Here is a 16,690-nt window from a genome sequence, read left to right on the forward strand (position 1 = left end):
AAGATGTATTGGCATTGGCACAGTAAACATGATCCCAGTTCTATCCCCAAAGATGTATTGGCATTGGGACAGTAAACATGATCCCAGTTCTATCCCCAAAGATGTATTGGCATTGGCACAGTAAACATGATCCCAGTTCTATCCCCAAAGATGTATTGGCATTGGCACAGTAAACATGATCCCAGTTCTATCCCCAAAGATGTATTGTCATTGGCACAGTAAACATGATCCCAGTTCTATCCCCAAAGATGTATTGTCATTGGCACAGTAAACATGATCCCAGTTCTATCCCCAAAGATGCATTGGCACAGTAAACATGATCCCAGTTCTAACCCCAAAGATGTATTGTCATTGGCACAGTAAACATGGTCCCAGTTCTATCCCCAAAGATGTATTGGCATTGGCACAGTAAACATGGTCCCAGTTCTATCCCCAAAGATGTATTGGCATTGGCACAGTAAACATGATCCCAGTTCTATCCCCAAATATGTATTGGCATTGGCACAGTAAACATGATCCCAGTTCTATCCCCAAAGATGTATTGGCATTGGGACAGTAAACATGATCCCAGTTCTATCCCCAAAGATGTATTGGCATTGGCACAGTAAACATGATCCCAGTTCTATCCCCAAAGATGTATTGGCATTGGCACAGTAAACATGATCCCAGTTCTATCCCCAAAGATGTATTGTCATTGGCACAGTAAACATGATCCCAGTTCTATCCCCAAAGATGTATTGGCATTGGCACAGTAAACATGATCCCAGTTCTATCCCCAAAGATGTATTGGCATTGGCACAGTAAACATGATCCCAGTTCTATCCCCAAAGATGTATTGGCATTGGCACAGTAAACATGATCCCAGTTCTATTCCCAAAGATGTATTGGCATTGGCACAGTAAACATGATCCCAGTTCTATCCCCAAAGATGTATTGGCATTGGCACAGTAAACATGATCCCAGTTCTATCCCCAAAGATGTATTGGCATTGGCACAGTAAACATGATCCCAGTTCTATCCCCAAAGATGTATTGGCATTGGCACAGTAAACATGATCCCAGTTCTATCCCCAAAGATGTATTGGCATTGGCACAGTAAACATGATCCCAGTTCTATCCCCAAAGATGTATTGGCATTGGCACAGTAAACATGATCCCAGTTATATCCCCAAAGATGTATTGGCATTGGCACAGTAAACATGATCCCAGTTCTATCCCCAAAGATGTATTGGCATTGGCACAGTAAACATGATCCCAGTTCTGGCATTGGCACAGTAAACATGATCCCAGTTCTATTCCCAAAGATGTATTGGTATTGGCACAGTAAACATGATCCCAGTTCTATCCCCAAAGATGTATTGGCATTGTGTCACGAACCGGCTCAAAGCCCGTAACAAAGGGAGACAACGTGGAGATAAGGAGTAACAAAATATATATTTATTAACTAAAGCAACTAAGGAAAATATACAATGGTGTGTGTAATCAGTAATCAGTAGTGTAAGTGAGTGTTTTGCATGCATGAATGTGATAATGCAGGGTGTTGAAAGGTGCAATGCAAACAAACAAAAAGTCACCAAGAACCACAACACAATCTACAAAGGTGTCTGCATGGAGAGAGTCTCCTCCATGAATGTGGAAGAGGTCTATTTATCCTGGGAGACACCTGGCCCAGGTGTTTCCCATGTAGCTGACGACCCTCCCAACTCCGCCCACCGGCATCCTAATAAGGAAACAAGAACAAAGACAGAATACGGCAGACAAGAGTGGGAGGGTCGTCACAATTGGCACAGTAAACATGATCCCAGTTCTATCCCCAAAGATGTATTGGTATTGGCACAGTAAACATGATCCCAGTTCTATCCCCAAAGATGTATTGGCATTGGCACAGTAAACATGATCCCAGTTCTATCCCCAAAGATGTATTGGCATTGGCACAGTAAACATGATCCCAGTTCTATCCCCAAAGATGTATTGGCATTGGCACAGTAAACATGATCCCAGTTCTATCCCCAAAGATGTATTGGCATTGGCACAGTAAACATGATCCCAATTCTATCCCCAAAGATGTATTGGCATTGGCACAGTAAACATGATCCCAGTTCTATCCCCAAAGATGTATTGGCATTGGCACAGTAAACATGATCCCAGTTCTATCCCCAAAGATGTATTGGCATTGGCACAGTAAACATGATCCCAGTTCTATCCCCAAAGATGTATTGGCATTGGCACAGTAAACATGATCCCAGTTCTATCCCCAAAGATGTATTGGCATTGGCACAGTACACATGATCCCAGTTCTATCCCCAAAGATGTATTGGCATTGGCACAGTAAACATGATCCCAGTTCTATCCCCAAAGATGTATTGGCATTGGCACAGTAAACATGATCCCAGTTCTATCCCCAAAGATGTATTGGCATTGGCACAGTAAACATGATCCCAGTTCTATCCCCAAAGATGTATTGGCATTGGCACAGTAAACATGATCCCAGTTCTATCCCCAAAGATGTATTGGCATTGGCACAGTAAACATGATCCCAGTTCTATCCCCAAATATGTATTGGCATTGGCACAGTAAACATGATCCCAGTTCTATCCCCAAAGATGTATTGGCATTGGCACAGTAAACATGATCCCAGTTCTATCCCCAAATATGTATTGGCATTGGCACAGTAAACATGATCCCAGTTCTATCCCCAAAGATGTATTGGCATTGGCACAGTAAACATGATCCCAGTTCTATCCCCAAAGATGTATTGGCATTGGCACAGTAAACATGATCCCAGTTCTATCCCCAAAGATGTATTGGCATTGGCACAGTAAACATGATCCCAGTTCTATCCCCAAAGATGTATTGGCATTGGCACAGTAAACATGATCCCAGTTATATCCCCAAAGATGTATTGGCATTGGCACAGTAAACATGATCCCAGTTCTATCCCCAAAGATGGCGGCAACTAGAAAAAACGAAACAAGTAGATTTGATGGCACATTGATTTACTGGCACATTGGACCATGTCGCGCGCCGTAGTTTAAGAACTCTCTGGGTAGAGCTAAAAACAATGACTTCATTTCTGAATTCATCCATCTTTATGCACCTTCACCATTGAAATGGAATTGACCCCAACCCCTGATTCATAGATTGACTATGTGAGACAAAACAGAATGAGCTTGTCTAGTAACAGTCTGGCCGTGGCTGCTCAGACCCAATAGCAATATGTTTGAATAACTGTAGCCAAGTACAAGCCAACTGGCACATGCTGTTCAGGGCTTGCGTCCCAAATGGTAACCAATCCTCTATATAGTGCACTCATTTTGACTAGGGCCCATATGGAAATATTGCACCGCATAAGGAAAAGGGTGCCATTTAGGACTATACTATATGTGTGTGTCTGAAGGGAGTGGTCAAGACGTAAGGATTGGCATCCAGTGCTCTGATTTGTCCCAGTGATCAGTAATAACCAGTCTCAAGTAGTCTAATCAGTCTCTCTGTCATCAGGGCGTTCATCTATGTTGGACATTCTATGTGTGTTTTTCTATTTGTTTAAAGTGAAGTATTCTGTGATTTGTGGGATGTCTGAATCAGTTATCCTCAGTCTTGTGTCTCTTACACTAGTGCTCTCTGTCTGTCTGTCTGTGTCTGTCTGTCTCTCTCTCTGTCTCTCTCTCTCTACCTCTTCTCTCTCCCCCTCCTCTTCCCTCTCTCTCTACCAGGTGTGCCTCAGCCTACAGTAACTTGGCAGAGGAAGGAGGGTGTGTTAGATGTCAGCGTGGCGGTACCCCTACCCTCTGGTTCTCTGTGGCTCCAAAACGTCACTCTCCAGAGCCAAGGCACCTACTCCTGCATGGCTGCCAACCCCATAGGAAAATCCACCGCTTCCACTGTTCTCCATGTCACCGGTGGGTTCACACACACATGTGAGCGTGCATATACACACACGAGCGTACATACACACACACACGAGCGTGCGTAGTGTATACACAGATTTACACACAAGTGCTGTGGCAGCCCATGCACACGCACACACAGCTGAGGTATAGGGCTGGCGCTGTGCTAGCTATCAGGGTGGTAAAATCCATCTCCTCTCAAATGTTAATCACACCTCATTGTGGAACACATACACACACGCGCACACGCGCACACACACACACACACACACACACACACACACACACACACACACACACACACACACACACACACACACACACACACACATGCTATCCTGACCAAACCAGGGTGGTCCAAGAACGATTATCCTGAAATACAGTTGAGGTCAGAAGTTTACATACACTTAGGTTGGAATCATTAAAACTCATTTTTCAACCACTCCACAAATTTCTTGTTAACAAACTATAGTTTTGGCAAGTCGGTTAGAACATCTACTTTGTGCATAACACAAGTCATTTTTCCAACAATTGTTTACAGACAGATTATTTCACTTATAATTCACTGTATCACAATTCCAGTGGGTCAGAAGTTTACATAAACTAAGTTGACTGTGCCTTTTCTTTAGGCTTTAGAAGCTTCTGATAGGCTAATTGACATAATTTGAGTCAATTGGATGTGTACCTGTGGATGTATTTCAATGCCTACCTTCAAACTCAGTGCCTCTTTGCTTGAAATCATGGGAAAATCTAAATAAAATCCGCCATGACCTCAGAAAAAAATTGTAGACCTCCAGAAGTCTGGTTCATCCTTGGGAGCAAATTCCAAATGTCTGAAGGTACCACGTTCATCTGTACAAACAATAGTACAGGTACAAAAGTATCTATATCCACAGTAAAATGAGTCCTATATCGACATAACCTGAAAGGCCGCTCAGCAAGGAAGATGCCACTGCTCCAAAACTGTCATTAAAAATGCCAGACTACAGTTTGCAACTGCACATGGGGACAAAGATCGTATTTTTTGGAGAAATGTCCTCTGATCTGATGAAACAAAAATAGAACTGTTTGGCCATAATGACCATCATTATGTTTGGAGGAAAAAGGGAGAGGCTTGCAAGCCGAAGAACATCATCCCAACCGTGAAGCACAGGGTGGCAGCATCATGTTGTGGGGGTGCTTTGCTGCAGGAGGGCCTGGTGCACTTCACAAAATAGATGGCATCATGAAGGAGGAAAGTTATGTGGATATATTGAAGCAGCATCTCAGACATCAGTCAGGAAGTTAAAGCTTGGTCGCAAATGGATCTTCCCAAATAGACAATGACCCCAAGCATACTTCCAAAATTGTGGCAAAATGGCTTAAGGACAACAAAGTAAAGGTATTGGAGTGGCCATCACAAAGCCCTGACCTCAATCCTATAGAACATTTGTGGGCAGAACTGAAAAAGCATGTGCGAGCAAGGAGGCCTACAAATCTGACTCAGTTACACCAGCTCTGTCAGGAGGAATGGGAAGCCTGTGGAAGGCTACCCGAAATGTTGACATAAGTTAAACAATTCGAAGGCAACACTACCAAATACTAATTGAGTGTATGTAAACTTCTGACACACTGGGAATGTGATGAAAGGAATAAAATCTGAATTAAATCATTCTCTCTACTATTATTCTGACATTTAACATTCCATACAGCATGATGATAACCTACTGTAAACCTCCACACAACATGACAACCTACTGTAAACCTCCATACACCATGATGATAACCTCCTGTAAACCTCCATACAACATGATGATAACCTACTGTAAACCTCCATACACCATGATGATATGTTGAAGCTTACCAGGACTAATAGAGAAATGAGACATTAATGAATCAACTATGACAACACTTGAAGCCTGTCCTGAAGGCCCTAGTTAGAACATGGTAGGGGAGGAGGACAGAAACATTCTGCTATATTGTTTAGATTTGACTGTGGTTTCACTTTTCTTGCCCCAGTGAATGATTGATTGACATATGGAGTTATTAATTGATTGATGGATTGATTGACAGGTCCAGCTCCAGACCCAGCTCCAGGCAGAGGTTCTACAATGTCCCAGCAGTTCAAGGAGCTGAGCAGGAGGAGAGTCCTCATGGCTTCACGCATGGGAACCACTGTGACCATCAGACCTGGAGACATCCTACGCATAGGTACTGCACACACACTTACACAAGTATGAATGAATGCACACACACACACACACTCACTCACTCACTCACACACACACACACACACACACACACACACACACACACACACACACACACACACACACACTGCCTCAAGCATTATCATAATGACCAAAGGCCTCCCTCTCTCATTCCAGGATGCCCAGTGGTTCCAGACCATAGAGGGCCTGTCCGTTGGGACTACCAGAACCACACTCTGAAGGAGTCCACCTGGACCGGACCAGACTTTGCCGCAGGACAGAGGCTGGGTCCTGGGCAGAATCAGGGTCTGGGTTCTGGTCTGGGTCTTCAGTACCGTATACTGGTGGGAGGTCGTGTTCTGGAGGTGAACACGGTGCAGGGAAGGTTCTCTGGACACTACCGGTGCCAGACCCCCATCCACGACAACACACAGCTGCTGTCTGCTTGGATCCACGTACATGCTGAAGGTGTGTGTGTGTGTGTGTGTGTGTGTGTGTGTGTGTGTGTGTGTGTGTGTGTGTGTGTGTGTGTGTGTGTGTGTGTGTGCATAAACAGCGCACACACAACTTTCTGCTGGTCATAATTTATAACATTTAATGAGACCCAGTCATTGTAATTCCAGGTATGTGTGCAGTCCGATGTTACACTGAACTGTGAACATCGGACTGAACACGTGTGTGCGTGTGTCTTAACTGGTGTGTGTATTCACTGACTTCTAATGCTCTTATTGTACAAATCAACCCATTCCCTTTGTAGAGCTCCATTAAGTCTCTCTTCTCCCTCCCCTTATGTCCTGTTCTTAACTGGATCAAACACACACATGATGGCTATTGTGCTGTCAGGTCCAACCTCACTTTCAGGTTTAGTCCCAAATAGCACCCTATTTCCCACATAGTGCACTACTTTTGACCAGAGCACTATGGATACATAGTGCAAAAGTAGTGCACTATGTAGGGAATATTGTGTAATTTGGAACATACTCTCATCCTCTCTGTGGATACAGCTGTTAGCTATCACCAGACCCCAATTAACATGGGAATTTGTACCACTCACAGTCATCAGAGCATATCTTTCCTCTGAAGAATTTTTATAATTCAGACATGAGGGAAGTGGAGGACTATGATGAGAGAGAGAGACAGAGAGAGAGAGAGAGAGACAGACAGAAAGAGAGGGAGAGGGAAACAGAGGGAGAGGGAGAGAGAGGGAGACAGACAGACAGACAGACAGACAGACAGACAGACAGACAGACAGACAGACAGACAGACAGACAGACAGACAGACAGACAGACAGACAGACAGACAGACAGACAGACAGACAGACAGACAGACAGACAGACAGACAGACAACGAGAGAGAGAGACAGAGAGAGAGAGAGACAGAGACAGAGAGACTCCGGCAGGCAGTGTCTCAGGCATGGTAGTGAACTTAAGCCCTAAACCCTGTATCGTTTTAAGCTGTGCCAAACCCTCTTGGACCCCATGTTGTTTCTAGTTAAACTTCCCTTCTGTCCTTTCTGTGTCCTGATCTGGAGCATTAGTGGGCTCTGGAAGAGCTTAGGCAGAGGGCTGGGACAATTATCAGTAGACTCAAAATATGCAGCAGCCCCAGGTTACATCCCAAATGGCACCCTTTTCCATTGTGCACTACTACCTGTAGGTCCTGGTCAAAAGTAGTGCACTATGTAGGGAATAGGGTGCCATTTGGGACAGGGCTGCAGTGTACTCTAGCTAGCTGTGCCTCAACCTTTTATTCGTCGTAATGGGAAGTATTTGAATGACAGTAATGTGATATTATTGAATGAAAATAATAGGCCCAGTGTTGGCCAAACCATAGTTTGCTTTACTGCTATGCTGTGGTATGAAGTCAAACTGGGTAATGAAGATCTGGTTTGCTCTACTTGGTGTCGATGGGTCAGTGTGGTGGTGGTGAGTGTGGTGGTGGGTGGGTCAGTGGGTGGGTCAGTGGGTGTGGTGGTGGGTGGGTGTTCTGTAGTTCTGTGTGATGTGTTTCTGGCTAGTACTGCTGTGGTGTTTATAACATATTGTGTATGTGTGAGCGTTTCAGCTCAATAACGTGTGTGTGTGTGCATGCGTGTGTCTCCAGAGTTTGCGTGGCGTCTTGGGGACTGGACGGCGTGCAGCGCCTCGTGTGGGGACCGGGGGATGAGGACACGGAGGGTCCGCTGTGTCACGCCAGAGGGACGTGAGGTCACACCCTCCATGTGTCACCACCTAGACAGACCTGTCTCCTCACAGCTGGCCTGCAACCTGCATGACTGCCCCCCCAGGTACACACACACACACAGACACACACACACGCACAAACACTCTCTGACACACACGCAAGCACACGCACACACACTCTCAGACACACACACAATCTCTCTCTCACACACACACACACACACACACACTCTCTCTCAGACACTCACACACACACATAACACGCAAGCACACACACACACACACACATAACACGCAAGCACACACACATACACACACACACATAACACGCAAGCACACACACACTATATACATCTGCTTTTCTAGGTAAAACAGATGCGTTGGTTTCACTGACCCCTGAGGAAAAATCTACAGGGAAATAGGTCATTCAGCTTCATGAGCCACTGTCATGAAGAGTCTTGTCTAATATAGTTGTGTCCTAAATGGCCTTGTATAGTGCACTTCTTTTAAACAGATCCCTATGGGTGTCCCTATGGGCCCTGGTCAAAGATAGTGTACAATATACATTATAGGGAATAGGGGTCCATTTGGGATGTAGGCTATAGCTCCTTATTTAGTATTCTACTGCTTTATGTCAGCAACTGTCCAAGACCAATATACATAAATCACATTCAGGTCCAAGTGTTGAGGTTTCATTGTTTTTCCTTGTACTGTAGCAGTCAATAGGGGAGAGTGGGATAAGTTGAGACATTTACATTCAGCATCACCCTGTCAAGGGAAATATAGTATTCTTTCTACCAAAGATATCTAAATATATTGCAGAATATTACAGTTTTTTTCAATTGCTAACAAGCATCGGTCAATACTGAAGACACTTTTTCAAAACTCTTCACACAGTCTGCATTACCAACATGCATCTTGGCCAAACAGTTCATCTCACCTCCAAAACTCACTCAAACCACCAAAACACTTTATACGTGTCTCAAAATAAGCTAGTTTCGACCAGAACACTGGCAACAGTTCTCACTCAGAAAGCATACATTGTCACTCATAACACACTGACCTAAATAACAACAGGGAGCATTATCAGTATTTCATTATAGAATAAGAATAACACATTATTGACTGTACTAAAGTATATGGAACAAGAATGAATCAGAAATGCAGCAATTTGCTTCAATAGCCTTTGCATATAGTAATTTAGTTGTGAAAAATAAAAAGTTTAAACAAAAAAATGAATCCCTAATAATTACAACAAAAAAACATCAACATGTCTAGTATAATCACTCATACTGTACAGTACTGTGAGGGTTCTAGTTCTCATCAACATGTCTAGTATAATCACTCATACTGTACAGTACTGTGAGGGTTCTAGTTCTCATCAACATGTCTAGTATAATCACTCATACTGTACAGTACTGTGAGGGTTCTAGTTCTCATCAACATGTCTAGTATAATCACTCATACTGTACAGTACTGTGAGGGTTCTAGTTCTCATCAACATGTCTAGTATAATCACTCATACTGTACAGTACTGTGAGGGTTCTAGTTCTCATCAACATGTCTAGTATAATCACTCATACTGTACAGTACTGTGAGGGTTCTAGTTCTCATCAACATGTCTAGTATAATCATCATACTGTACAGTACTGTGAGGGTTCTAGTTCTCATCAACATGTCTAGTATAATCACTCATACTGTACAGTACTGTGAGGGTTCTAGTTCTCATCAACATGTCTAGTATAATCACTCATACTGTACAGTACTGTGAGGGTTCTAGTTCTCATCAACATGTCTAGTATAATCACTCATACTGTACAGTACTGTGAGGGTTCTAGTTCTCATCAACATGTCTAGTATAATCACTCATACTGTACAGTACTGTGAGGGTTCTAGTTCTCATCAACATGTCTAGTATAATAACTGTCAGTACTGTGAGGGTTCTAGTTCTCATCAACTAGTACAGTACTGTGAGGGTTCTAGTTCTCATCAACATGTCTAGTATAATCACTCAGTACTGTACTGTACAGTACTGTGAGGGTTCTAGTTCTCATCAACATGTCTAGTATAATCACTCATACTGTACAGTACTGTGAGGGTTCTAGTTCTCATCAACATGTCTAGTATAAACTCACTGTACAGTACTAGTTCTCATCAACATGTCTAGTATAATCACTCATACTGTACAGTACTGTGAGGGTTCTAGTTCTCATCAACATGTCTAGTATAATCACTCATACTGTACAGTACTGTGAGGGTTCTAGTTCTCATCAACATGTCTAGTATAATCACTCATACTGTACAGTACTGTGAGGGTTCTAGTTCTCATCAACATGTCTAGTATAATCTCATACTGTACAGTACTGTGAGGGTTCTAGTTCTCATCAACATGTCTAGTATAATCACTCATACTGTACAGTACTGTGAGGGTTCTAGTTCTCATCAACATGTCTAGTATAATCACTCATACTGTACAGTACTGTGAGGGTTCTAGTTCTCATCAACATGTCTAGTATAATCACTCATACTGTACAGTACTGTGAGGGTTCTAGTTCTCATCAACATGTCTAGTATAATCACTCATACTGTACAGTACTGTGAGGGTTCTAGTTCTCATCAACATGTCTAGTATAATCACTCATACTGTACAGTACTGTGAGGGTTCTAGTTCTCATCAACATGTCTAGTATAATCACTCATACTGTACAGTACTGTGAGGGTTCTAGTTCTCATCAACATGTCTAGTATAATCACTCATACTGTACAGTACTGTGAGGGTTCTAGTTCTCATCAACATGTCTAGTATAATCACTCATACTGTACAGTACTGTGAGGGTTCTAGTTCTCATCAACATGTCTAGTATAATCACTCATACTGTACAGTACTGTGAGGGTTCTAGTTCTCATCAACATGTCTAGTATAATCACTCATACTGTACAGTACTGTGAGGGTTCTAGTTCTCATCAATCAATAATGTCATACTGTACAGTAAGGGTTCTAGTTCTCATCAACATGTCTAGTATAATCACTCATACTGTACAGTACTGTGAGGGTTCTAGTTCTCATCAACATGTCTAGTATAATCACTCATACTGTACAGTACTGTGAGGGTTCTAGTTCTCATCAACATGTCTAGTATAATCACTCATACTGTACAGTACTGTGAGGGTTCTAGTTCTCATCAACATGTCTAGTATAATCACTCATACTGTACAGTACTGTGAGGGTTCTAGTTCTCATCAACATGTCTAGTATAATCACTCATACTGTACAGTACTGTGAGGGTTCTAGTTCTCATCAACATGTCTAGTATAATCACTCATACTGTACAGTACTGTGAGGGTTCTAGTTCTCATCAACATGTCTAGTATAATCACTCATACTGTACAGTACTGTGAGGGTTCTAGTTCTCATCAACATGTCTAGTATAATCACTCATACTGTACAGTACTGTGAGGGTTCTAGTTCTCATCAACATGTCTAGTATAATCACTCATACTGTACAGTACTGTGAGGGTTCTAGTTCTCATCAACATGTCTAGTATAATCACTCATACTGTACAGTACTGTGAGGGTTCTAGTTCTCATCAACATGTCTAGGTCAACATGTCTAGTATAATCACTCATACTGTACTGTGAGGGTTCTAGTTCTCATCAACACTAGTATAATCACTCATACTGTACAGTACTGTGAGGGTTCTAGTTCTCATCAACATGTCTAGTATAATCACTCATACTGTACAGTACTGTGAGGGTTCTAGTTCTCATCAACATGTCTAGTATAATCACTCATACTGTACAGTACTGTGAGGGTTCTAGTTCTCATCAACATGTCTAGTATAATCACTCATACTGTACAGTACTGTGAGGGTTCTAGTTCTCATCAACATGTCTAGTATAATCACTCATACTGTACAGTACTGTGAGGGTTCTAGTTCTCATCAACATGTCTAGTATAATCACTCATACTGTACAGTACTGTGAGGGTTCTAGTTCTCATCAACATGTCTAGTATAATCACTCATACTGTACAGTACTGTGAGGGTTCTAGTTCTCATCAACATGTCTAGTATAATCACTCATACTGTACAGTACTGTGAGGGTTCTAGTTCTCATCAACATGTCTAGTATAATCACTCATACTGTACAGTACTGTGAGGGTTCTAGTTCTCATCAACATGTCTAGTATAATCACTCATACTGTACAGTACTGTGAGGGTTCTAGTTCTCATCAACATGTCTCATACTGTACAGTACTGTGAGGGTTCTAGTTCTCATCAACATGTCTAGTATAATCACTCATACTGTACAGTACTGTGAGGGTTCTAGTTCTCATCAACATGTCTAGTATAATCACTCATACTGTACAGTACTGTGAGGGTTCTAGTTCTCATCAACATGTCTAGTATAATCACTCATACTGTACAGTACTGTGAGGGTTCTAGTTCTCATCAACATGTCTAGTATAATCACTCATACTGTACAGTACTGTGAGGGTTCTAGTTCTCATCAACATGTCTAGTATAATCACTCATACTGTACAGTACTGTGAGGGTTCTAGTTCTCATCAACATGTCTAGTATAATCACTCATACTGTACAGTACTGTGAGGGTTCTAGTTCTCATCAACATGTCTAGTATAATCACTCATACTGTACAGTACTGTGAGGGTTCTAGTTCTCATCAACATGTCTAGTATAATCACTCATACTGTACAGTACTGTGAGGGTTCTAGTTCTCATCAACATGTCTAGTATAATCACTCATACTGTACAGTTCTGAGGGTTCTAGTTCTCATCAACATGTCTAGTATAATCACTCATACTGTACAGTACTGTGAGGGTTCTAGTTCTCATCAACATGTCTAGTATAATCACTCATACTGTACAGTACTGTGAGGGTTCTAGTTCTCATCAACATGTCTAGTATAATCACTCATACTGTACAGTACTGTGAGGGTTCTAGTTCTCATCAACATGTCTAGTATAATCACTCATACTGTACAGTACTGTGAGGGTTCTAGTTCTCATCAACATGTCTAGTATAATCACTCATACTGTACAGTACTGTGAGGGTTCTTCAACTAGTATAATCACTCACTGTCAACTGTGAGGGTTCTGTTCTCATCAACTAGTATAAATCATACTGTACAGTACTGTGAGGGTTCTAGTTCTCATCAACATGTCTAGTATAATCACTCATACTGTACAGTACTGTGAGGGTTCTAGTTCTCATCAACATGTCTAGTATAATCACTCATACTGTACAGTACTGTGAGGGTTCTAGTTCTCATCAACATGTCTAGTATAATCACTCATACTGTACAGTACTGTGAGGGTTCTAGTTCTCATCAACATGTCTAGTATAATCACTCATACTGTACAGTACTGTGAGGGTTCTAGTTCTCATCAACATGTCTAGTATAATCACTCATACTGTACAGTACTGTGAGGGTTCTAGTTCTCATCAACATGTCTAGTATAATCACTCATACTGTACAGTACTGTGAGGGTTCTAGTTCTCATCAACATGTCTAGTATAATCACTCATACTGTACAGTACTGTGAGGGTTCTAGTTCTCATCAACATGTCTAGTATAATCACTCATACTGTACAGTACTGTGAGGGTTCTAGTTCTCATCAACATGTCTAGTATAATCACTCATACTGTACAGTACTGTGAGGGTTCTAGTTCTCATCAACATGTCTAGTATAATCACTCATACTGTACAGTACTGTGAGGGTTCTAGTTCTCATCAACATGTCTAGTATAATCACTCATACTGTACAGTACTGTGAGGGTTCTAGTTCTCATCAACATGTCTAGTATAATCACTCATACTGTACAGTACTGTGAGGGTTCTAGTCTAGTATTCTCTCATACTGTACAGTCTGAGGTATAGTTCTCATCAAGTATGTCTCAGTATGAGGGTTCTAGTTCTCATCAACATGTCTAGTATAATCACTCATACTGTACAGTACTGTGAGGGTTCTAGTTCTCATCAACATGTCTAGTATAATCACTCATACTGTACAGTACTGTGAGGGTTCTAGTTCTCATCAACATGGTATAATTCTACTGTACAGTACTGTGAGGGTTCTAGTTCTCATCAACATGTCTAGTATAATCACTCATACTGTACAGTACTGTGAGGTTCTAGTTCTCATCAACATGTCTAGTATAATCTCATACTGTACAGTACAGGGTTCTAGTTCTCATCAACATGTCTAGTATAATCACTCATACTGTACAGTACTGTGAGGGTTCTAGTTCTCATCAACATGTCTAGTATAATCACTCATACTGTACAGTACTGTGAGGGTTCTAGTTCTCATCAACATGTCTAGTATAATCACTCATACTGTACAGTACTGTGAGGGTTCTAGTTCTCATCAACATGTCTAGTATAATCACTCATACTGTACAGTACTGTGAGGGTTCTAGTTCTCATCAACATGTCTAGTATAATCACTCATACTGTACAGTACTGTGAGGGTTCTAGTTCTCATCAACATGTCTAGTATAATCACTCATACTGTACAGTACTGTGAGGGTTCTAGTTCTCATCAACATGTCTAGTATAATCACTCATACTGTACAGTACTGTGAGGGTTCTAGTTCTCATCAACATGTCTAGTATAATCACTCATACTGTACAGTACTGTGAGGGTTCTAGTTCTCATCAACATGTCTAGTATAATCACTCATACTGTACAGTACTGTGAGGGTTCTAGTTCTCATCAACATGTCTAGTATAATCACTCATACTGTACAGTACTGTGAGGGTTCTAGTTCTCATCAACATGTCTAGTATAATCACTCATACTACAGTACTGTGAGGGTTCTAGTTCTCATCAACATGTCTAGTATAATATAAGTACTGTGAGGGTTCTAGTTCTCATCAACATGTCTAGTATAATCACTCATACTGTACAGTACTGTGAGGGTTCTAGTTCTCATCAACATGTCTAGTATAATCACTCATACTGTACAGTACTGTGAGGGTTCTAGTTCTCATCAACATGTCTAGTATAATCACTCATACTGTACAGTACTGTGAGGGTTCTAGTTCTCATCAACATTCTAGTATTCTCATCAACATGTTCTCATCAACATGTCTAGTATAATCACTCATACTGTACAGTACTGTGAGGGTTCTAGTTCTCATCAACATGTCTAGTATAATCACTACTGTACAGTACTGTGAGGGTTCTAGTTCTCATCAACATGTCTAGTATAATCACTCATACTGTACAGTACTGTGAGGGTTCTAGTTCTCATCAACATGTCTAGTATAATCACTCATACTGTACAGTACTGTGAGGGTTCTAGTTCTCATCAACACTGTACAGTACTGTGAGGGTTCTAGTTCTCATCAACATGTCTAGTATAATCACTCATACTGTACAGTACTGTGAGGGTTCTAGTTCTCATCAACATGTCTAGTATAATCACTCATACTGTACAGTACTGTGAGGGTTCTAGTTCTCATCAACATGTCTAGTATAATCACTCATACTGTACAGTACTGTGAGGGTTCTAGTTCTCATCAACATGTCTAGTATAATCACTCATACTGTACAGTACTGTGAGGGTTCTAGTTCTCATCAACATGTCTAGTATAATCACTCATACTGTACAGTACTGTGAGGGTTCTAGTTCTCATCAACATGTCTAGTATAATCACTCATACTGTACAGTACTGTGAGGGTTCTAGTTCTCATCAACATGTCTAGTATAATCACTCATACTGTACAGTACTGTGAGGGTTCTAGTTCTCATCAACATGTCTAGTATAATCACTCATACTGTACAGTACTGTGAGGGTTCTAGTCATCAACATGTCTAGTATAATCATCAACAGGGTTCTAGTTCTCATCAACATGTCTAGTATAATCACTCATACTGTACAGTACTGTGAGGGTTCTAGTTCTCATCAACATGTCTAGTATAATCACTCATACTGTACAGTACTGTGAGGGTTCTAGTTCTCATCAACATGTCTAGTATAATCACTCATACTGTACAGTACTAGGGTTCTAGTTCTCATCAACATGTCTAGTATAATCACTCATACTGTACAGTACTGTGAGGGTTCTAGTTCTCATCAACATGTCTAGTATAATCACTCATACTGTACAGTACTGTGAGGGTTCTAGTTCTCATCAACATGTCTAGTATAATCACTCATACTGTACAGTACTGTGAGGGTTCTAGTTCTCATCAACATGTCTAGTATAATCACTCATACTGTACAGTACTGTGAGGGTTCTAGTTCTCATCAACATGTCTAGTATAATCACTCATACTGTACAGTACTGTGAGGGTTCTAGTTCTCATCAACATGTCTAGTATAATCACTCATACTGTACAGTACTGTGAGGGTTCTAGTTCTCATCAACATGTCTAGTATAATCACTCATACTGTA

At 41.4% G+C, this 16,690-nt stretch overlaps 1 protein-coding gene across 1 annotated transcript in view; it reads left to right on the forward strand.

Annotated features, from left to right (window-relative positions):
• adamtsl3 (ADAMTS-like 3) overlaps positions 1 to 16,690 on the forward strand; it is a 249,692-nt gene that overhangs the window by 222,355 nt on the left and 10,647 nt on the right. The window contains 4 exon segments of the mRNA XM_065012218.1: positions 3,713 to 3,898; positions 5,939 to 6,076; positions 6,253 to 6,543; positions 8,180 to 8,363. Coding sequence (XP_064868290.1) covers positions 3,713 to 3,898; positions 5,939 to 6,076; positions 6,253 to 6,543; positions 8,180 to 8,363 — 799 coding nt within the window.

This window comes from Oncorhynchus nerka, linkage group LG27 (assembly GCF_034236695.1).
Source record: "Oncorhynchus nerka isolate Pitt River linkage group LG27, Oner_Uvic_2.0, whole genome shotgun sequence".
Classification (NCBI taxonomy): Eukaryota; Metazoa; Chordata; class Actinopteri; order Salmoniformes; family Salmonidae; genus Oncorhynchus; species Oncorhynchus nerka.